General features: G+C 41.3%; 1 protein-coding gene across 1 annotated transcript in view; it reads left to right on the top strand.

Annotated features, from left to right (window-relative positions):
- Nucleotides 1–23,553, top strand: part of spg11 (SPG11 vesicle trafficking associated, spatacsin) — a 94,941-nt gene that overhangs the window by 18,061 nt on the left and 53,327 nt on the right. Inside the window, exons 15-16 of the mRNA XM_084169526.1 lie at nt 8,417–8,627; nt 22,346–22,549. Coding sequence (XP_084025652.1) covers nt 8,417–8,627; nt 22,346–22,549 — 415 coding nt within the window. The remainder of the gene's footprint in view (nt 1–8,416; nt 8,628–22,345; nt 22,550–23,553) is intronic.

The raw sequence follows: 23,553 nt of genomic DNA, 5'->3' as shown, positions 1-23,553 counted from the left end.
AACTCAATTTTTCCTTCAACTACCATCACGCAACACAAATTTCTCTTCTCCCCCCTTGCCCTGTGTGTGTGTGTGGCCGCACTGTGCCTGTGGGGCCCTTGCGTTGCCATAGCAACACCAGACTCCACTCTGTGAGGCACACGACCTGCAGTTTGAACATGGTGCGATTGTAACCTCCTAAATTGATAGTGCAGGTTGTTTCGGCGATTTTACAGCTTGCTACCTACTTCACATGCTGAAATTGACTTTGATATTATCAGGGACACCTCATAGGCTTGGGGGGATTTGACCGAATATTACACATTTCCCTCACACACAGTAACGGTTGTACATTTTGGGCAATGTGTTCTGAGCATTCTGAGCCCAAACTGACATCTTTCCAAGAAGTAGATTAGGATAAAAACTACTTTGTTTGAGGTCTGTGTTAGTTTTAAAAGCGCGTGAAGCTGTTGTCTCTTCCTGCTGGTTGCTAGGCTACACGAAAAAGCATGCTCACAGGAGAGGGGCAACGCCCACGTACACAGACCCGAACCGTGACAATTTTCTTCAATGGGAAAATGCATCTCCCTTCCTCTAAAATATCTGGTATTATTGTGTGTAGCTACGTTTAGTAGCTAGCTATCTAGCTAGCCAGCCTGTCCAGAGAGAAAGCATTGCTTTGTGGGTTTTGTAGTCGACTTGAGCTGCAACAGATTTCCACAACGATTTTCACGTTGCTCCCAACCTTATGGAGAACAATAGTAATGGCGTCTTTTTGTAGGCACTAACGGAGGCTAGCACTAATGGAGGCTAACTCCACCATGGCTCGTTGGCCAAAGCCTACGGGGAAATTAATGGGTCTGTGATAAACACAGGCTTAGGAGATCTTATATGTTTTGTTCTATGAGCTAATCTTCATCAGCTAACATCACTTTTTTGAATTTTGAAGCATTTATGTAATCAACACAAGCAAATAAAGCACATAAAGGCTTCATAATTCATAAAGGTAATGTTGTCTGTTGTTATACAGACTAGACGACTCTCATCTAGGCCCCAATCAGCTAAAGCTTCTCTCATCCCTGTTGCGATGTTCTCACTTGTATGATCCTCTGGGGAAAATGCAGTTTGCAAACAGCGACTTTTCAGGTGGAAGTCCTCATTAATAAAGTGTATGGTCAGACTTATGTAGGGCTCCGTTGTCCGGCTGGACCACAAGTCCGTTGTTGCTGTATAATATTCCACTTGTGACAGCTCTGTTTCAACTTGTGCCTTGCATTTCTCGTACAACTCTGGGATGGCAACTTGAGAAAAATAGTTGCGTGATGGCATTACATACCGCTTGTCAAGTGACCGGATCATGTTTTTAAAACCCTCTTTGGTAACCGTGTTAATTGGTACCATGTCTTTGGCGACGTGAAATGTTATTGAATCTGTGATTTCTCTCTGCCGTTCTGAACCTTTCTCGTATGGTGTAATACTGGAAAAGGCATCCGAAATAATAGATTTTTGCTTTGGATGGCATTAAGATGCTTTGCACTCGTCATACGAAGATTTGTGGTGCCGCCTTAAATGATCGAACAAATAGGTTGTGTTGCCTCGTGTTGTGGGTTGTGGCAACAATTGCAAGGCACTCTCGACAAAGTACCTGTTTTTCGTTAACATCATCCTGTCTGTAGCCAAAATATTATATTTTTTGCCTGTTCCTCACTCATCATTTCGTCACGCGCAAGCAGAGCCTGCATTTCAACCACGTGCAGCAACGAACTCCGTGTTTAAAATAATAATAATGTAATGACCTGACTAGATCATAAAAGAACAACTGTCCAGACAGAGGATTGAGTTTACGAATGGACGGTTTATTAAACCAACTTTACACAGGCTACTGTTTGGCCGTAGCCCACGCCAAATAAATGAAAGTTAACCCACAAGCCAATCGTGACCTTCTCTTGTGAAGCCCAGACGTAAAGAGAGAGAACAAAGGCTAAACCTGGTCTTAACTTCCAATGCTCCATCCCCCTGCCCAACCCCCCTCCACGCCACTCCGCCAACCGCCAGGATGCCCGGCATCAGAACATTCCAGGCCTTCCCGTGATTGGCAGATAGCAGGTTGATTGACATGTCGGACCCCGCGAACACTGGGTACTGGTAGGTACAACACAACCATCTACTAGCCTAACACATAACACACAGCTGTCTGTGCGGGTCGCTACAATAATAATAATAATAATAATAATAATAATAAACTGTGTATCCAATAACCCATAAATCGGAGTAAATTACGTTATATATTTTTTATTGTAGACTGATATATGTTTACCTTACTAAATCGCACGTTCTGCGATGTGACTATTGCGGATGCATACATCGCAATGTCGATGCTGAAACGATATATCGTGCAGCCCTAGCGCATACCCTATGTCTCTTCACAAGTTACAAACTATTTACTCAGAGAATTTAGCATGATTAGAGTAAATAGAATGTCATTATGGCCATAGTCAAAAAGTAGCCACTGCTCAATAGAACACTTTCACTGCTCCGCGGCAGAACGGCGCTAACTTCAAATGTCAACTGACAAGCTAGCTAGTGGCTGCGGGTTCCTGTGTGATAACATGGGGGTTTTCTAAATGAAATCTGCGGAATACAAAACAAAATTGAATCTATATATTTATAAATGTACAAAGCTAAGAGACTGAATTTCAGTACCTACCCTCCCCCGAAGACAATATGTTAAATTTTTCATGGTGTATTTCTGAGTCTTTCCCTTTAAATCGGCATAGAAACAGACCCTCTTAAAGTTGATTGAGCGGGGTTAGATGAATAGGCCACGGATCTGGTGATGAAAATGACAAGGGTATCAAGTTGATTTTGATTGGTCCAAACCACAGAAACACCTCCAAATGTTACCACCTCCCAACGCAGAAAAATGGAAGACATAATACCTACAGCTGGGTGGTTTAAACTACACTGAACAAAAATATAAACGCAACATGTAACAATTTCAAAGATCTTACTGAGTTACAGTTCATATAAGGAAATCAGTCATTTGAAATAAATTCATTAGGCCCTAATCTATGGATTTCATGTGACTGGGAATACAGATATGCATCTGTTGGTCACAGATGCCTTAAAAAAAAAAAAGTAGGGGCGTGGATCACCATTTGCCTCATGCAGCGCGGCACATCTCCTTCGCATAGAGTTGATCAGGCTGTTGATTGTGACCTATGGAATGTTGTCCCACTCCTCTTCAATGGCTGTGCGAAGGTGCTGGATATTGGCGGAAACTGGAACAAGCTGTCTTACACGTCGATCCAGAGCATCCCAAACATGCTCAATGGGTGACATGTAAAGCTAAATAAATATAAACACTCAGTCTTATCTATTTTTCCATGTTTCATCTTGTTAGTTAGTTAGTCCCACTCAGACATTTCCATCCTGTTAGGCTAAATTATAGAGAAAATGAACCAATATGTTTGATAGAGAAATAAAATCGTGTTCAAGTGTTCACCATTATGCTAGCTCAATCTTGCTCACTCAAAATGCTATAGCTAGTTTAGGATCCACATTTCCACACTGTTAGGATTATGCGCTGAACAGCTTGGATTATGCACCTTAAGAAATGTACGTGCATGAGCTTGACCAATACGTAAAACATGTCCTTTTTCTGATAGAATGCAAAAAATGTATTTCAAAAGTTATGAGGTCCAAAAGGCACTGCATTGCAGTAATGACCCAACTAGTAAATGTATAACTTAAACATACATTTGATTAGCGAGCCAATTTTGAGTTGATAGCAAGCAAGCTAAAGTTATTAGCTGACTGGCTTTGGACTGAACATTGCTAGCTAGTTATGCTAGCTGACGCTAGTTGCTTCTGGCTAGCCACAAGATCATATGTCCAGTCATTCTCGTTGTCTCAGTGTGTGTCCCTCAATGTCATTCCGCTTTAATGTCTTCGGGTCTGCGTCTATAAAGGTCAAGTACAAAATGGAGGACATTAACAATCCCCCTAATTGTACCCATAGTGCAGAATAATTACTTCAAAAGGTGGACCGCTCCAGATCTGAATGGCAGGAGTGTGTGTAAGCTTTTATTCCAGCCCAGCTCATACCTGATTACAAATCTTACCCTATTGCCATGATTTGTTAAGTTAATTATTTAAGTCAGGTGTTAAAGCTGGGCTTGGACAAAACCCTTCACACGCTCCTGCTCTTCAAGACTTCCCGCAATGACTGAAACAGACCAAAGCAGGAGAATAGTGTTCACAGGTTGAAACAGCTTATCTAGTTAAGAGGTGATAAGACTCAGGCACACCCATTGGTTCTGGAATAGAGAAGGTTCAATGAAGGTTTGCAATTTGGCATCAATAACATGACAGTAATTCTAACTCAAAAACAAATGTGTGAATATCAATTAATGTAAAACCCACCATAGCAGGTAGGACTAAATGAGGTTACATAAACGTGCCTACAACTAATAAGCATCTGCTGTCCAGATCAATGTTTTCCCCCAGTAAAGTTAGCACACTGACTCGAGAAAGGATGCTAATCAGTCCATCTCTGAAACCTCTCAAAATGCCAGACCAAAATAATACAGCTAGCTGCTAGGGTAGCTACAAGTCAGGTAGTACTTGAAGTACTCACCTACAGACACAAACAAACATTATCAAGAACTAGTTAACTAGCAAGCTAGACTGTTGGTTAATAAAAGCCAAAGTAAGCTAATGTAGCCATCTAGCCAGCCGAATGTTGCTTACTAGCTAGCAATCATGCGCTAGCTCGCTAGGTAATGGGTATTGTGTCAAGTTGAAAACTTGCCCAAGACAGTTCACATAATCGTTAATAAAAAAAAAAATAGCCTATGTATTTATTAAAAAATATAGCTAACATTAGATAGTTAATCCTGAGATTCTTACCTCGAGTTGAAACACGGCGCTGCACGTTCCAGAATGACAACACGACACCTAATTGGTCGGAAGAAAAAAACTTTGCCCACCAGAGCTGCTTGCAGAGACATTTACAAGCACAGACTTTTGTTACAACTATGCAACCCCGGGATTTAAAACTACAAATAATTTCAGCACAGGTTAGTGTCTAAATTAGTGCCAAAACTCTGAGCGTGCAGATTCAACAAATGTAATTTTGATTCACAGAAGAAGATTCTTCAGTCACTAGTTTAGTAAATGAGTTGCATTCATCCAAATAAAATAAAATAAAATTGTATATGTCACATACACGTGTTTAGCAGATGTTATTGCGGGTGTAGCGAAATGCTTGTGCTTCTAGCTCCGACAGTGCAGTAATATCTAACAATTTCACAACATATACCCAATACACACAAATCTAAGTAAAGAATGGAATTTAAGAATCTATGGACAAGCAATGACAGAGCGGTATGGACTAAGATACAGTAGAATATTATAGAATACAGTATATACATGTTTTGGAATTTAAGAATATATACATCTATGGACAAGCAATGACAGAGCGGTATGGACTAAGATACAGTAGAATATTATAGAATACAGTATATACATATGAGATGAGTAATGCAAGATATGTAAACATTATTAAAGTGACTAGTGTTCCATTTTTAAAAGTGGCCAGTGATTTCAATAGGCAGCAGCAGCCTCTAATGTGCTAGTGATGGCTATTTAACAGTCTGATGGCCTTGAGATAGAAGCTGTTTTTCATTCTCTCGGTCCCAGCTTTGATGCACCTGTGCTGACCTTGCCTTCTGGATGATAGCGGGGTGAACAGGCAGTGGCTCAGGTGGTTGATGTCCTTGATGATCTTTTTGGCCTTGTGACATTGGGTGCTGTAGGTGTCCTGGAGGGCGTAATGCGTTCGGCAGACCGCACCACCATCTGGAGAGCCCTGCGGTTGTGGGCGGTGCAGTTGCCGTACCAGGCGGTGATACAGCCCGACAGGATGCTCTCAGTTGTGCATCTGTAAAAGTTTGTGAGGGTTTTAGGTGCCAAGCCAAATTTCTTCAGCCTCCTGAGGTTGAAGAGGCTCTGTTGCACCTTCTTCACCACACTGTCTGCGTGGGTGGACCATTTCAGTTTGTCAGTGATGTGTACGCCAAGGAACTTGAAGCTTTCCACCTTCTCCGCTGTGGTCCCGTCGATGTGGATAGGGGGATGCACCCTCTGCTGTTTCCTGAAGTCCTCAACACATTTGAAGTTACATGTTTGCAAGTGTTGTTGTATTTATTCACACATAAAGTTACATGATTGCAAGTGTTTTTGCATTTATTCTCAAAATAAGTTACATGTTTGCAAATCTTTTTTGCAACTTCAAAACTGATAATACAGTTGCAACTCATATGTGACTCACCGCCTTGATTCGGTCTTATGTAGCAACATTTGAATTTTTATTTTTTACATTGGACAAAAGTAGACTCAGAACTAGAAAATGGTATATCATACACTGCAGATGAGGAACAATGGGAAAGTAATTCTGCTTTGAAAGTTGATAAATTTGTAACCCCACATTTGAGAAAATGGACCTTGAATGTTTTGGTACACCTACTGGAGAGCTCTTCTTTGTCTACACCCATTCAGCATTGTTCACACCCTCTTAAGTCTTAGCCCCACCCATCTCTTTAAGGATTCACGTGAGGTCATGTGCTAAACAGAGTGAGTAGTGAAGTAAAACAACCAAAGATTTCAAGACTAAAAGTGGTGAAAGTAGTAGCAAAAAGTAGTAGTACAAATACACTTTATCTAGTCCTTAGCCTATATCCTAATCTGACTTTGGTGCAGGTTATGTAGTTCGTCACATTACCATCTCTGGTAAACACACACTATATCAAATAAAATCTATGTTTATTTGTCACATGCACAGGATACAGAAGGTGTAAACGGTACAGTGAAATGGTTACTTGCATATTTGCATATTAGCAATATTAAAAATAGAAAGTGTCCAGATAACAATTATAAAATATTTATACAATAATAGTATATATTATTCTTACCCAGACACACTTGTCTAAATTGATGGGTCATGTGAAAGAAATGCTATAACCACCCGCCAGCCACATCTAGCTTAGTGGATGGGTCACTATTGTCTAGACATGTACACATGTTCATGAAATACAATAGATGGCCGTAATCACTCCCAGGCACACCTGGCTATCTTGATGAGTCATGTTATCATCTGGCGAAATGGAGTCTTTTGTTTAGACATGTAGCTAGCTAGCTTAATTCCCAACCCTATAGTACTAGCAATACAAACTGATTGTTATAGCTAGCCACCATGCATGAATCTGCAGGTAGCTAAAGCTAACCAAGTAGGTTCAATCTTAGCTAGCTAGCTAACATTAGGCTATAACTAGCAATGCAAATGGCTTTCTGATATACAAATAATATTACTACACAGATCATACACGTAACTTTAGCTAGCAAGCCAGCAAGCTAACATTCGCTAGCTACCTAACAGTACGCTTTAACTTGCAATGAAAATGACTCTGACAAAATTAGAAACAAATAATATCTGAAAATATAGCTAGACTCTTACCTGTATACATGGATGAATGCATCACAGGCAGACTGCTACCCCTTTAACTCAATTATGTGTTCTAATAACTCTAATTATTATGTGGTCCTCTGTAGCTCAGCTGGTAGAGCACGGCACTTGTAACGCCAAGGTAGTGGGTTCGATCCCCGGGACCAACCATACACACAAAAAAAAAAAAATTATGCACGCATGACTGTAAGTCGCTTTGGATAAAAGCATCTGCTAAATGGCATATTATTATTATTATTATTATGTTTGTAGTTACAGCTTGTTTGGCCTGCGTTGTGTCAAGTCTCTCCGGTTCACACTCACCGTAGTAGTAGTCCATCACAACTTTTTCCAACTGATCTTTGTCTATAGGGCCTGCAAAAATTCAGGGCAGCAATGTTGTGAGCAGTCCATGTTGTTTAGAGCAGTCCAACTTTGTATCTTTTTTTTTTTAAGCTGCGGTAGCCAGGATTATCTTCACATACTGAGCAGCTCACGTTATAGACAGAAGCATGCTACATGGCAGACCAAACCCGAACTCCTCTCTCAGCATGTCCAGCCCATCCATTATCTCAGCCAATCATGGCTAGCGGGAAGGTTCCTTTCTTTTTCCATGGCTAAACCAACTAGGCTCATAATTTAACAATATTATTCTTATTTACAGATGGCATACACGTTTGTTATTAAGGCACATGAAAGTTCACATGTTCCAGAACGTTAAATTGCCTCTCCTGTGAAGTAGTTACATGCTTGTACACTTATGTCTCTAATTTACCTTCATATCTTCCCCTCATTGACTAACACTTTTGTGTGGGAAGGGTGTTATTTAAGAAATATAACTTTTTTCTTCATATTCAAGACTGGATTGAACAGTTAAATGAACAGTTGACACGATTTTGGTTGATTCATCATGTGTTTATGTTTGACCAGCAGCTGTCAGTTCCTGTGGCCCGGGGGTCCTTTGGTCGTATCTCACCTCCCACCACGACCAGCAGCGGGTCACCGAGTGGATTGAGAGCCTGGCCTCCCAGAATGGTGACCCTTCCAGTGCCCCCCAGTGGCCTGCCCTCACCGCAGAGGTGGTCAACAACAACACCCGGTGCAGCACCCACATGAGGAACCACATCCTCTACATGTTGGCCAGGTAGACCCTATTCTGGGATCAGCTTTGTCCTGTTTGAGGACAATAAAGTGTTAACTATCTATTTATCTCTTGTGGACGGATGCATGTAAAATAGGATGGTATTGTAAGACTCGCTAAAAACATGCCACTTCGCCTGGGTAACATCTTAGTGGGCGTGGCTTATACTGGGTACAGTGCACATTCAGGCGAGCTTTGTGCCGAATGCACGTTCATGTAAAAACGTTTTACCAGACACAAACTCCATCAACACGAAGTGATGGTGAGTTAAGATAATTTACTACAGATATTTTGTAGCCACTAGTGTTGCACGGTACACCGAAGCTTCGGTACTTTTTCGATACTACAACATGAAAAATGGTTCATTACTAGAATTTTGGAAATCAACTAAATGTATTGAACTTATTAGAAAATGTATTTGCCCAAGTTTATCTTTAGACTTGTACAGAATGCATCAGTGATTCGTGTTCTGTGCAACTTTCTGAAGAGGCAATGGCATGGGAATGCCCCCTGTCTGTGTGTGTGCGGTGCAGCTGTTGTGTAGCTATTAGCGATGCTAATGATAACCGTCTTCAGGTAGATGGAAAGGCTTTCCCAAAAACCTTCTCAATTAAAAGTGAACTACAAAGTAGCCTATGCCTACCTTGCAGAATCATGAGTATTTGCATCAATCCAGTGGCCATGTTACATGTTTTATAAGCAGTTGTTACAACAACAAGAAAATAGCTTAAAGTGTCCAAAATAGTAGTGGAGTCAACTAATAAAATAATAGATGACCTGACCAGAGATGTCCAAGACCTGAAGAACAGTTTGGGGCCATTTCTTACATCTGCTATGACAGGCTCATTGTCCACCCTCCCTCCCAAAAGCCTGGAAGGCATGAGAGAGCCTATGGGTTCGTAGCTTCAACCATGCAGCCCACACACACCAGATAACATTAATATATTAGCCATTTCTGAGACTCACTTAGACAATTAGTTTGATGATACAGCAGTAGCAATACAAGGATATAACCTCTATAGAAGAGACAACAATTGTTATGGGTGTTGCTGTACATATTCAGAGCCAGATCCCTGTAATGCTTAGAGAAGATCTTATGTCAAGTGTTATTGAAGTGTTGTTGTTGCAGGTTCACCTGCGCATCTAAAGCCTTTTCTTTTGGGGTGTTGCTATAGGCCACCAAGTGCTAACAGTCAGTATCTAAATAATATGTGTGAAATGCTTGATAGTGCATGTGATGTAAACAGAGAGGTCTGCTTTCTTGAAGACCTGAATATTAACTGGTTTTCATCAAGCTGTCCACTCAAGAGTTAGCGTCTCACTGTAACCAGTGCCTGTAATCTGGTTCAGGTTATTAATCAATCTACCAGGGTGTTTACAATCACTACAGGAAAAAGATCATCTACATGTATTGATCACATTTGTACTAATACTGTATAACTTTGTTCTAAAGTTGTATCCATACCCATTGGATACAGGGATCATATCCAAAAGCTGGGCCTAAAATAGTGTATGAGATCATACAAAATATTTTGCTGTGACTCTTATGTGGATGATGTTAAAAATACTTGTTGGTCTGATGTGATTAATAAGGAGCTTCCAGACACTGCACTTCATGAATTTATGAAATTGCTGCTTCCAATTATTGATAAACATGCACTTGTTAAGAAACTGACTGTTAGAACTGTTAAGGCTCCATGGATTGATGAGGAATTGAAAAACTGTATGTTTGAAAGAGATGGGGCAAAAGGAGTGGCTAATAAGTCTGGCTGCACATCTGACTGGCTGTCACCAAACTCAATAAAAAGAAAAAGAAACTGTATTATGAAGCCAAGATCAATAATATAAATAATGAGGGGAAAAAACTTTGGAGTACTTTAAATGGAATTATGGGCAGAAAGACAAATTCAACTCTTTCATGGAATCAGATGGCTTATTCATCACAAAACTATTAGATGTTGCCAATTATTTTAATGATGACTTAATTGGCAAAGTGGGCAAATTTAGGCATAAAAAAACAAATAACGTTAGTGTGGGAGAGGTGGATTTTTTTATTTATTTTTAATCAATAATGACAAACCTCCTGGCATTGACAACTTAGATGGAAAGCTACTGAGGATAGTAGCTGACTCTATAGCCACTCCTATCTGTCATATCTTTAATCTGAGCCTAGAGGAAAGTATTTTTGTCATCAGGCCTGGAGGGAAGCCAAAGTCATTGCGCTACCCAAGAGCGGTAAAGCGGCCTTTACTGGTTCTAACAGCAGACCTATCAGCTTGCTGCCAGCTCTTAGCAAACTGTTGGAAAAAATTGTGTTTGACCAAATACAATGCTATTTCTCAGCTATTTCTCTCAGTTAACAAATTAACAACATACTTTCAGCATGCTTAGAAGGGCACTCAACATGTACTGCACCGACACAAATGACTGATGATTGGTTGAAATAGATTGATAATAAGAAGATTGTGGGAGCTGTACTGTTAGATTTCAGTGCAGCCTTCAATATTATTGATCATAACCTGTTGTTGAGAAAATGTTTGTGTTATGGCTTTTCAACCGCTGCCATATCCTGGTTTCAGAACTATCTATCTAATATAACTCAGAGGGTTTTCTTTAATGGAAGCTTCTCTGTCAAACTTGTAAAGTGTGGTGTACCACAGGGCAGCTCTCTAGGTCTTCTACTCTTTTCTATTTATATCAGTGACCTGACACTGGCATTAAACAAAGCATGTGTGTCCATGTATGCTGATGAATCAACCATATACGCATCAGCAACCACAGCTAATGAAGTCACTGAAACCCTTAACAAAGAGTTGCAGTCTGTTTTGGAATGGGTGGTCAGTAATAAACTGGTCCTGAACATTTGGTACAAATTATTCCCTAAGTTCTAGATCTCAGCTGAATCTGGTAATGAATGGTGTTGCTGTTGAACAAGTTGAGGAGACTCAATTACTTGGTGTTACCTTAGATTGTAAACTGTCATGGTTAAAACATATAGATTCAATGGTTGTAAAGATGGGGAGAGGTCTGTCCGTAATAAAGTGATGCTCTGCTTTTTTGATACCGCAATCCACAAACCAAGTCCTGCAGGCTCTAGTTTTATTTAATCTTGATTATTGTCCAGTCATATGGTCAAGTGCTGCAAAGAAAGACCTAGTTAAGCTGCAGCTGGCCCATAACAGAGCGGCACATCTTGCTCTTCATTGTAATCAGAGGGCTAATATTAATACTATGCATGCCAGTCTCTGTTGGCTGAGAGTTGAGGAAAGACTGACTGTGGCACTTCTTGTTTTTAGAAGAAACATTAATGTGTTGGAAATTTGAAATTGTTTGCATAGTCAACTTACACACAGCAGTGACACACACACTTACCTCACCAGACATGCCACCAGGGGTCTTTTCACAGTCCCCAGGTCCAGAACAAATTCAAGGAAACATACAGTATTATACAGAGCCATGAGTGCATGGAACTCCCTTCCATCTTATATAGCTAACTTTGTTTCAAAAAACGAATAAAACAACACCTCAATGCACAAAACCTCTCCCCCATGTGACCTACTTGTTGTGTGTATGTACTGACATGTATGTGTAACAGATAGATGCACACACAGACATTCACTACATGTTAATGTTTAAAAATTGTAAAGTATTTTGTCTGTAATGTCGGACCCCAGTAAGACTTGCTGTCGCCACTGGCGTCGGCTAATGGGGATCCTACTAAATCAAAACATTTTAGTCATTTAGCAGACGCTCTTATCCAGAGCATACATTTTCATACTGGTCCCTCATGGAACCCTGGCGTTGCAAGTGCCATGCTCTTCCAACTGAGCCACAAGGAAACTTGTCATAGAGAACACAGGTGTATCTGTCAATCAATGTGAAAGTGGACGAATCCAGATCAAAGGGTTGAAATGGTTCAGCTGCAATGGAAACAAAGGCCTCAGTCACCTCTGGAAATGGCTTCAATGCACTCCACGCTGTCCTTTTGCCCTTTCCATGAAACTGCATGGAAGCCTGGCAAAGCCAAACTCTTGTGCATTACAAGCTTTTCGCAGATGGTGTTGATGCAAATCTCCTGGTAGTTTTTACCCATACCAAAAGCAACCCACAGCTTTATGGTTGGATAATCCTTGGTAAGATAGAAGAACAGCCCAGCAATGAGGTTTGTATCCACTGTTCAAATGATTATGGTCAAATGTGTCAATGATTTTGGCATCAAAAGAATAGGGCATAGTCTACAGCGATCAGGCCTAGCAGATCAGATTTTTGGATTGGCAGGTTAAGCATTCCGGTATTTGTAAGGATTGGAGGACATGGGTTATTCTCATGTGAGAAACTTATCCAGGTTTCTATCTCGGAACTTGCTCTCAATGTAAAGTTGAAAAGTGTACAATCACTTTTTAATGCTGATATTTGCTTTTTCTCTTTTGTGACTGGCCTTGCCTTAGCATTTTTAAACAGTGGTACATTTTTCCTCTTAATGCTCTGATTGATGGATGTGTTCCTATCCACAATGACTTCCTTGAGATATTGAGAAGTGCCGAGTTTCTCAATGGTGCAGACAATGGTAATGAAATCTTTGCTTGCACAATTGCGTGTATCCAAAACCAGAAGCTCTGGACATTTATCTAGGAATGGAATCCCCTTGCTTGAGATTGTGTTGCACAAGCTGGCCACTTGTTTTTTGATTTTTTTTCTGGTGTGATGAACTTTGCTCGTGTTGAAGGTTTTGTGTTAAAAGGGGTCACTACATTCAAAAGCTGGGATTCAAAATCAACCAGTAGTATGTCCTGCTCAGGTCCTGCTACCATCCATCTCCAGAAGGCAGTGGGGTTCTTTGTTAGAACAATGGCTTCCCCTGTTCCTTTTACCAGCTAATGGTTTTGCACATGGGCTTGGTCAAGTGGCATGCATTAGAACTTGTTTTGTGTTTTTGTCAGGACCCAGAAGTCTGAGAAATTTTCTGATGTTAGCTGGTAGAGCTTTCATGTCTCAAATGTGGATAGGAATCCAACTTGCATAGTTTGTTCTGTCCAGTGCAAAGAACCAAGGCCTCTAATGTTCCAACATGAAGACGAAAATCTCTAGTTCTGTTTGTACGGACAAAAATCATCACCAGTCTTTCAAATTCAAGAACAATGTTCCAGAGCTGGAAGGTTGGATACCTGCTTTCCATGTATGAAAGGAAGTGCATGTGGACTCCAACAGCCAAGCATCTTTCAGGAATTTTGACAATGAATGTAAAGTAACTTGATGACTGTGCCTGGTTTTGTAGCTACTCAGGACGTTAGCTGGGTAGCTACAAAGAAATGATCAGTCTATCATTTTAATGGTAGGTTTATTTGAACAGTGAGAGACAGAATAACAACACAAAAATCCAGAAAAACACATGTCAAAAATGTTATGAATTGATTTGCATTTTAATGAGGGAAATAAGTATTTGACCCGCTCTCAATCAGAAAGATTTCTGCCTCCCAGGTGTATTTTATACAGGTAACGAGCTGAGATTAGGAGCACACTCTTAAAGGGAGTGCTCCTAATCGCAGCTTGTTACCTGTATAAAAGACACCTGTCCACAGAAGCAATCAATCAATCAGATTCCAAACTCTCCACCATGGCCAAGACCAAAGAGCTCTCCAAGGATGTCAGGGACAAGATTGTAGACCTACACAAGGCTGGAATGGGCTACAAGACCATCGCCAAGCAGCTTGGTGAGAAGGTGACAACAGTTGGTGCGATTATTCGCAAATGGAAGAAACACAAAATAACTGTCAATCTCCCTCGGCCTGGGGCTCCATGCAAGATCTCACCTCGTGGAGTTGCAATGATCATGAGAACGGTGAGGAATCAGCCCAGAACTACACAGGAGGATCTTGTCAATGATCTCAAGGCAGCTCGGACCATAATCACCAAGAAAACAATTGGTAACACACTACGCCGTGAAGGACTGAAATCCTGCAGCGCCCGCAAGGTCCCCCTGCTCAAGAAAGCACATATACAGAGCTGTCTGAAGTTTGCCAATGAACATCTGAATGATTCAGAGGAGAACTGGGTGAAAGTGTTGTGGTCAAATGAGACCAAAATCGAGCTCTTTGGCATCAACTCAACTTGCCGTGTTTGGAGGAGGAGGAATGCTGCCTATGACCCCAAGAACACCACCCCCACCGTCAAACATGGAGGTGGAAACATTATGCTTTGGGGGTGTTTTTCTGCTAAGGGGACATGACAACTTCACCGCATCAAAGGGACAATGGACGGGGGCCATGTACCGTCAAATCTTGGGTGAGAACCTCCTTCCCTCAGCCAGGGCATTGAAAATGGGTTGTGGATGGGTATTCCAGCATGACAATGACCCAAAACACACGGCCAAGGCAACAAAGGAGTGGCTCAAGAAGAAGCACATTAAGGTCTTGGAGTGGCCTAGCCAGTCTCCAGACCTTAATCCCATAGAACATCTGTGGAGGGAGCTGAAGGTTCGAGTTGCCAAACGTCAGCCTCGAAACCTTAATGACTTGGAGAAGATCTGCAAAGAGGAGTGGGACAGAATCCCTCCTGAGATGTTTGCAAACCTGGTGGCCAACTACAAGAAACATCTGACCTCTGTGATTGCCAACAAGGGTTTTGCCACCAAATACTAAGTCATGTTTTGCAGAGGGGTCAAATACTTATTTCCCTCATTCAAATGCAAATCAATGTATAACATTTTTGACATGCGTTTTTCTGGATTTTTTTTTTGTTATTCTGTGTCTCACTGTTCAAATAAACCTACCATTAAAATTATAGACTGATCATGTCTTTGTCAGTGGGCAAACGTACAAAATCAGCAGGGGATCAAATACTTTTTTCCCTCACTGTATCTAGAATTAATATTATATGTTGACTGTTGTATACCTTTAGCTAGCTAACCAACAAGACTAACATTTTAAGTGAACAAAATCTGTGGCTAGCATTTATTGACAGAATGACCATGAAATTACACGTTCTCAATCAATTAGCTACATAATGTATCTCCTAGGGTGTGTTGGCAATTTTTAAGCTTGATAACATGTTTTTAACCTTTTAAAGATATTTGTTAAAGTGATTCATGTAGCAGTTCAACAAGATTTATGTGGTTTAAAGCTAGATTTTTGTTGTTTCCAGGCCAGTTCTGCCACTTTGGACAGGTTGCTTATGAAATATAATGGCATATTGTTCAAGACTGGTCCACTACTCACAAACACACAAGATTTTCGATTATAAATGGCAAAAAATATTGAACAGTAATATCACCTTTCTAAAATCTGATTCAGTATTGGCAGCCATATTGATTATGTTAAAAATAATAGGGGTACTATGCCCCAATTTTTTGCGCACCCTTTCTAATATCAATTAATAAATGCCAAAGAGTAACGGTTTCATATCAATGTGATAAATTGTAACGCAATATAAAAACATAGGTTAAAATGTCCATATTCAGAGTAGCTCAATTGGTAGAGCATGGCGCTTGTAACGCCAGGGTACCCATACGTAAAAATGAATGCACACATGACTGTAAGTCGCTTTGGATAAAAGCGTCTGCTAAATGTCATATTATTTGAAAACTCTGTGGTGTTAGGCTACTGCTTGCCAAACTCCTTGCTCTAATTTTCTATTACAAAAGTTAAGTGCAATATATTCATTGATAAGAAATCATCAATAATAATCAGCTTGGCTACAGTTGTGAGCTACGCTTATGTGCTTACTATCACTCAGACTTTCAATGTTGTAGTAGCCTAATGAATGGAAACAGGATGACCATTGAACAGAACAGGCTTTAGTTGAGGCTTATGACTATGAACAGCATAGAGAAGACTGATCAAGCTAGCATAAACCAGCACATCTCAGCGAACTTGTCAAAAGCAGGTACTCGGTCTATGTCACTCATTTGAATGAAAATGTTTTAGTTACATTTTTGAAATGTTGAACATGTTTTGTATTATTTATAAAATGTTCAAGCACAACTGGTATTTGGTCTTGGTGCATCGGAAATGGATCATGCACACTGCGCTCACTGTGACGTGTGACACCGCCCTTGGGGAGAAGTGGCATGTTTTTAGGGACACCGCCCTTGGGGAGAAGTGGGACGCTTTTTGTTTTGGTGCGACTCGAGCGGTTTCCCGTACCGGCTATGCCGCTTCTCTGTGTACCCCGTGCAGCACAACTAGTAGAAGAAACCGCTTGAGTTGCACCAAATGGAATATGACGTTGCGAATAAAGTTCAGAATTACACAATTTCATGTGTACAACATCTGAACACCTGCATCACTATACTGAGAGCTTTGCCGTTTATAAAAGGAATTACTGCTGGTAACTACAATTGCTGAATAAGATAGGCAGGGCTGTAGCCTAGCCAATATAATATAATATAATATAATATAATATAATATAATATAAAAATGTATGCTTTTATCCAAAGCGACTTAGTCATGCATACATACATTTTATGTATGGGTGGTCCCGGGAATCGAACCCACTATCCTGGCATTGCAAGCACCATGCTCTACCAACTGAGCTACAGACGACCATGAACTATATGCCATGAAGTGAATATTCTTGTCAAAAACAAGTGTTTTTACCTAGTCTAATCGGAAGTTGCCATAGGTCTAATGCATTCTAACAGCGGAGTGGCAATTGGATTTGTGATAGAGCTGTGATCATGATGATCAAAATTTATAATTTTAAATTTAAACTAAACATGGCCATTAATAGTTGCATGACAACACTAAAGCAATTGAAATATTAGGCTACAACAGCAACAGATATTGCACAAATTGACAGTGATCACGTCATTTTAAAATATGTATTGCATCAAATGGTAGGCTACGGTAGCATCGGAATTAATACTTGATGGCCAACATATGTAAATGTTTCATTATCCACATTTAATGATAGTTTTTACTTTTTATTTTTTACATTTTTTAGTCATTTAGCAGACGCTCTTATCCAGAGCGACTTATAGTTAGTGAGTGCATATATATATTTATTTATTTTCATACTGGCCCCCCGCGGGAATCGAACCCACAACCCTGGCGTTGCAAACGCCATGCTCTACCAACATCCCTGCCGGCCATTCCCTCCCCTAGCCTGGACGACGCTGGGCCAATTGTGCGCCGCCCCATGGGTCTCCCGGTCACGGCCGGCTACGACAGAGCCTGGATTCGAACCAGGATCTCTAGTGGCACAGCTAGCACTGCGATGCAGTGCCTTAGACCACTGCGCCACTCGGGAGACATTTTGATAGTAGACTCCCCCACCCCCCTCCCCGGTCAACTGTAAGTGAAGTGGAAACATCTAGAAGCAACAATGGCTCAGCTGCGAAGTGGTAGGCCACACAACGTCACAGAACGGGATCGCTGAAGCATGTAAAAATCATCTGTCCTCGTTTGCAACACTCACTACCGAGTTCCAAACTGCCTCTGGATGCAACGTCAGCACAAGAACTGTTCGTCTGAAGCTTTGTGAAATGCGTTTCCATGGCCGAGCAGCTGCACACAAGCCTAAGATCACCATGCGCAATGCCAAGTGTAGGCTGGAGTGGTGTAAAGCTCGCCGCCATTGTGGAAGCAGTGGAAACGCGTTCTCTGGAGTGATGAATCACGCATCACCATCTGGCAGTCCGATGGACGAATCTGGGTTTGGCGAATGCCAGGAATACGCTACCTGCCCCAATGTATAGTGCAACTGTAAAGTTTGGTGGAGGAGGAATAATGGTCTGGGGCTGTTTTTCATGGTTCGGGCTAGGCCCCTTAGTTCCAGTAAAGGGACATCTTAACGATGAAGCATACAATGACATTCTAGATGATTCTGTGCTTCTAACTTCGTGGGAACAGTTTGGGGAATGCCCTTTCCTGTTTCAGCATGACAATGCCCCTGTGCACAAAGCGAGGTCCATTTAGAAATGGTTTGTCGAGATCAGTGTGGAATAACTTGACAGGCCTGCACAAAGCCCTGACCTCAACCCCATCGAACACCTTTGGGATGAATTGGAACGCCGACTGCGAGCCAGGACCAATCGCCCAACATTAGTGCTTGACCTCACTAATGCTCTTGTGGCTGTATGGAATCAAGTCCCCGCAGCAATGTTCCAACATCTATTGGAAAGCCTTCCCAGAAGAGTGGAGGCTGTTATAGCAGCAAACGGGGGACCAACTCCATATTAATGCCCATGATGTCTGAATGAGATGTTCGACAAGCAGGTGTCCACATACTTTTGGTCACGTAGTGTGTATGTGAAATGCTTGATAATGCATGTTGTGGTGGAATGTCTAAAATTCTGAGTTTTCCGAGATTAACTATACATCTGTCTATGTACAGTGCATTCGGAAAGTATTCAGATATTTTCCCTTTTTCCACATTTTGTTACGTTACAGCCTTATTCTAAAATGGATGACAATGTTTTTTCCCTCATGAATCTACACACAATACCCCATAATGACAGTGAAAACAAGTTTTTATAAATGTTTGCAAATGTATAAAAAAACTGAAATACCTTATTTACATAAGTATTCAGACCCTTTGCTATGAGACTCGAAATTGAACTCCGGTGCATCCTTGTTTCTACAACTTGATTGGAGTCTACCTGTGGTAAATCCAATTGTTTGGACATGATTTGGAAAGGCACACACCTGTCTATATACAGTAAATACTAACTGTAAACATTGGAGATTAAGATCAAAACTGACCCTGGAACAACAGTTAGGAGGCAACGTCCATTAAGGGAGAGTCACCACTCACCACAGATAGGGCTTCACGTTCAGCTGAGTCACTATGATGTTAGCTAGCTATCTGCTAAGCTACCAGGCTAGTGTTACACTTCAGAAAGTATTCACACCCCTTGACTTTTCAAAATGTTGTTGTCTTACAGCCTGTATGTAAAATGGATTCAATTGAGATTTTGTGTCATTGGCATACACACAATACCCCATAATACAATACCCCATAATGTCAAAGTGGAATTATGCTTTTAGAAATTTTTACAAATTAATTAAAAATGAAAAGCTGAAATGTCTCAACCCCAGAACAACAGCAAAGGATCTTGTGAAGATGCTGGAGGAATTCAACCCCTTTGTTATGGCAAGCCTAAATAAGTTCAGGAGTACAGATTTGCTTAACAAGTCACATAATAAGTTGCATGGACTCATTCTGTGTGCAATAATAGTGTTTAACATTTTTTATGACTACCTCATCTCTGTACCCCACACATACAATTATCTGTAAGGATACTCAGTCGGTCGAGCAGTGAATTTCAAACATAGATTCAACCACAAAGACCAGGGAGGCTTTCCAATGCCTCGCAAAGAAGGGCACCTATTATTAGATGGGTAAAAATACAAAAACGCAGACATTAAATATCCCTTTGAGCATGGTGAAGTTATTAATTAGGCTTTGGATGGTGTATCAATACACCAATTCACTACAAAGATACAGGTGTCCTTCCTAACTCGGTTGCCGGAGGAAACTGCTCAGGGATTTCACCATGAGGCCAATGGTGACTTTAAAATATTTACAGAGTTTAATGGCTGTGATAGGAGAAATCTGAGGATGGAACAACAACATTGTAGTTACTCCAGAATACTAACCTAAATGACAGAGTGAAAAGAATGAAGCCTTTACAGAATAAAAATTACCCACTAAAGTAAAACTCCAAAAAAATTGGCTAAGAAATTAACTTTATGTCCTGAATACAAAGTGTTATGTTTGGGGCAAATCCAACAACACATCACTGAGTAGTACTCTTCATATATTCAAGCATGGTGGTGGCTGTATCATGTTATGGGTATGCTTTTCATCTGCAAGGACTAGGTCCTTTTTTTAGGATAAAAACCCCCAGAGGAAAACCGGGTTCAGTCTGCTTTCCAACAGACACTGGGAGACAAATTCACCTTTCAGCAGGAAAATAACCTAAAATACAAGGCCAAATATACGCTGGAGTTGCTTACCAAGATGACATTGAATGTTCCTGAGTGGCCTAGTTACAGTTTTCACTTAAATCGGCTTGGAAACCTATGGCAAAAGTTAAGAATGGCTGTCTAGCAATGATCAACAACCAACTTGACAGATCTTGAAGAATTAAAAAAATCATAATGTGCAAATATTGCACAATCCAGGTGTGCAAAGCTCTTAAACCTTGTTCACGTTGCAGGCCTTAATGCTCAAATCAGTTTTGTTTTTCAAATCCGTTTGAGAATACTGCCTGTCCAAACAGCAAGTTACAAGTGACCAAATCGGATTTGTGTATGTTCAGACAGCAGTCATTTGCTGACATGGATACGCTAGTTGTCATAGTAATGACTGGTGTGCGCGCGGTGGTGTAGGTTGATTGGTGGTGGTGCTCGTGGTTCCTATCACTCAGAAGTTATGTAGCAAGCTTAGGTGACATCAATGCCTGCCATGGACATTTGCCAGTTGTTTTGAATGTTCAAAATCATAATGTAAGAACACTTTTTTAAAGCCTCAAAGGATAAGATGATCCAACTTTCAAAGTGAGTCATTTTTGGCTAGCCACAGCAGTCAACTAGCTAGCTAGGTGGCTGATTAGCTTTCTAGCACATTCACTAATTTGTTTCTAAACAATTAACAAGCTAATTAGCTACCACGTTCTTGTCAAACTGTCAACAGAGTACCTAGCAACAAACAACATATGCCAAATAAACGTCTAAAATACACTTCAGGGCAAATAAATCAGATTTGACCATTCAGACACAAGTCGCATGGCCAGGAATCAGATTAATATCTAACTTCAAACCACCTACGAAAGTGATATGAAATGTTGCTTGAAATATCCGATTCCATTCCTTTTTTGTTGTTCAGACTGCAGGAAAAATAACAGATTTGAATCGGTTATGCAAAAAACATAGATTTGAGTCCCTTCTAACTGCCAATGTGAAAAAGGCTTTAGAGACTTACCCAGAAAGATTCACAGCTGTAATCGCTGCCGAAGGTCATTCTAACATGTATTGTCGCAGCGGTGTGAATACTTATGTAAATGAGATTTCTTTATCTGATTTTTCAATAAAATTGCAAAAAAATCTAAAAACATGTTTTCACTTTATCATTATGGGGTATTGTGTGTAGATGGGTGAGAAAAAAACCTTAATGTAATCCATTTTGAATTCAGGCTGTAACACAACAAGATGTGCGATAAGTCAAGGGGTATGAATACTTTCTGAAGGCACAAAATAAAGATAAAAAATGTATTCTATGCAAGTGCTTCGTACTGGATTAGTAGGCTTACTTGCGAGCCCACCATAGTAGAAGCAGAGAAGCAACCTCACCACATAAAATATAGGCAAATTTCGGCCTCCTGTGGCCAAACCGGTATTGCACCCTACACTGCTGAATACATGTCATGAATAGTATAATAATAATATAATATGCCATTTAGCAGACGCTTTTATCCAAAGCGACTTACAGTCGTGTGTGCATACATTTTTGTGAATGGGTGGTCCCGGGGATCGAACCCACTACCTTGGCGTTACAAGCGCCGTGCTCTACCAGCTGAGCTACAGCTGAGCCACAGAGGACCATAGTCATATACGGTATATTACACTAACTATGTAAAAAAGCTATGTTAGCTGGTAACAGTATGAAAAAAAAAATGTATGCACTCACTAACTGTAAGTCGCTCTGGATAAGAGCGTCTGCTAAATGACTAAAATGTAAAATGTAAATGTAACCTCCATCACCCACCACTCTCTTTGCAGGAGAGGAGTGTTCATCCAGGCCGAGATGGCTGATTTTGAGCAGCTGCTGTGGAGGCTGGGCCAGGCAGGCGGGGTAATGCAGGCCAGCCCACCCGTGCCCCAGTACCGCTCCCCTCAGGGACACGACTTCCACACACGCTTCATCCACCACTGCCTGGACAACGGCCTTCGCTACCTGCTCTACACCTACCTGGAGCACAACAGGTAAGGGAAAGGGACAATCAATATTTCATGACTATTCGCTAGGAGGCTATGACTGAATCTCAAACCGAACACTTGGCCTCTGAGCCCTTTCTCTCGAGTGGCCACTTGCTGATGTGTTCAGTGTTGCCAAACATTTTTCAGTGAGAATCGCTGCGATAGCCTGGCTGACCCGAGTCACTCGACTCACAGCGAAGGAGAGCTGTGACACGCTGGTCTGGACAGGAGGCCATTGTAAATGCAGTATTCGCACAGTCGGTGCTGACAACAATTTTTCAGTGAGATGGAAGACCCAGCCATGACCCATCTTCAATGCTCTTACCGAGGGAAGGAGGTTGTTGGCCAAGATCTCGCGATACATGGCCCCATCCATCCTCCCCTCAATACGGTGCAGTCGTCCTGTCCCCTTTGCAGAAAAGCATCCCCAAAGAATGATGTTTCCCCCTCCATGCTTCACGGTTGGGATGGTGTTCTTGGGGTTGTACTCATCCTTCTTCTTCCTCCAAACAAGGCGAGTGGAGTTTAGACCAAAAAGCTCTATTTTTGTCTCATCAGACCACATGACCTTCTCCCATTCCTCCGCTGGATCATCCAGATGGTCATTGGCAAACTTCAGATGGGCCTGGACATGCGCTGGCTTGAGCAGGGGGACCTTGCGTGCGCTGCAGGATTTAAATCCATGTGTTTTAAATCCATCCGTGTGTTACTAATGGTTTTCTTTGAGACTGTGGTCCCAGCTCTCTTCAGGTCATTGACCAGGTCCTGCCGTGTAGTTCTGGGCTGATCCCTCACCTTCCTCATGATCATTGATGCCCCACGAGGTGAGATCTTGCATGGAGCCCCAGACCGAGGGTGAATGACCGTCATCTTGAACTTCTTCCATTTTCTAATAATTGCGCCAACAGTTGTTGCCTTCTCACCAAGCTGCTTGCCTATTGTCCTGTAGCCCATCCCAGCCTTGTGCAGGTCTACAATTTTATCCCTGATGTCCTTACACAGCTCTCTGG

Source organism: Coregonus lavaretus (assembly GCF_964263955.1).
Source record: "Coregonus lavaretus genome assembly, chromosome: 9".
Classification (NCBI taxonomy): Eukaryota; Metazoa; Chordata; class Actinopteri; order Salmoniformes; family Salmonidae; genus Coregonus; species Coregonus lavaretus.
This window is presented reverse-complemented; position numbering and strand designations above follow the sequence as displayed.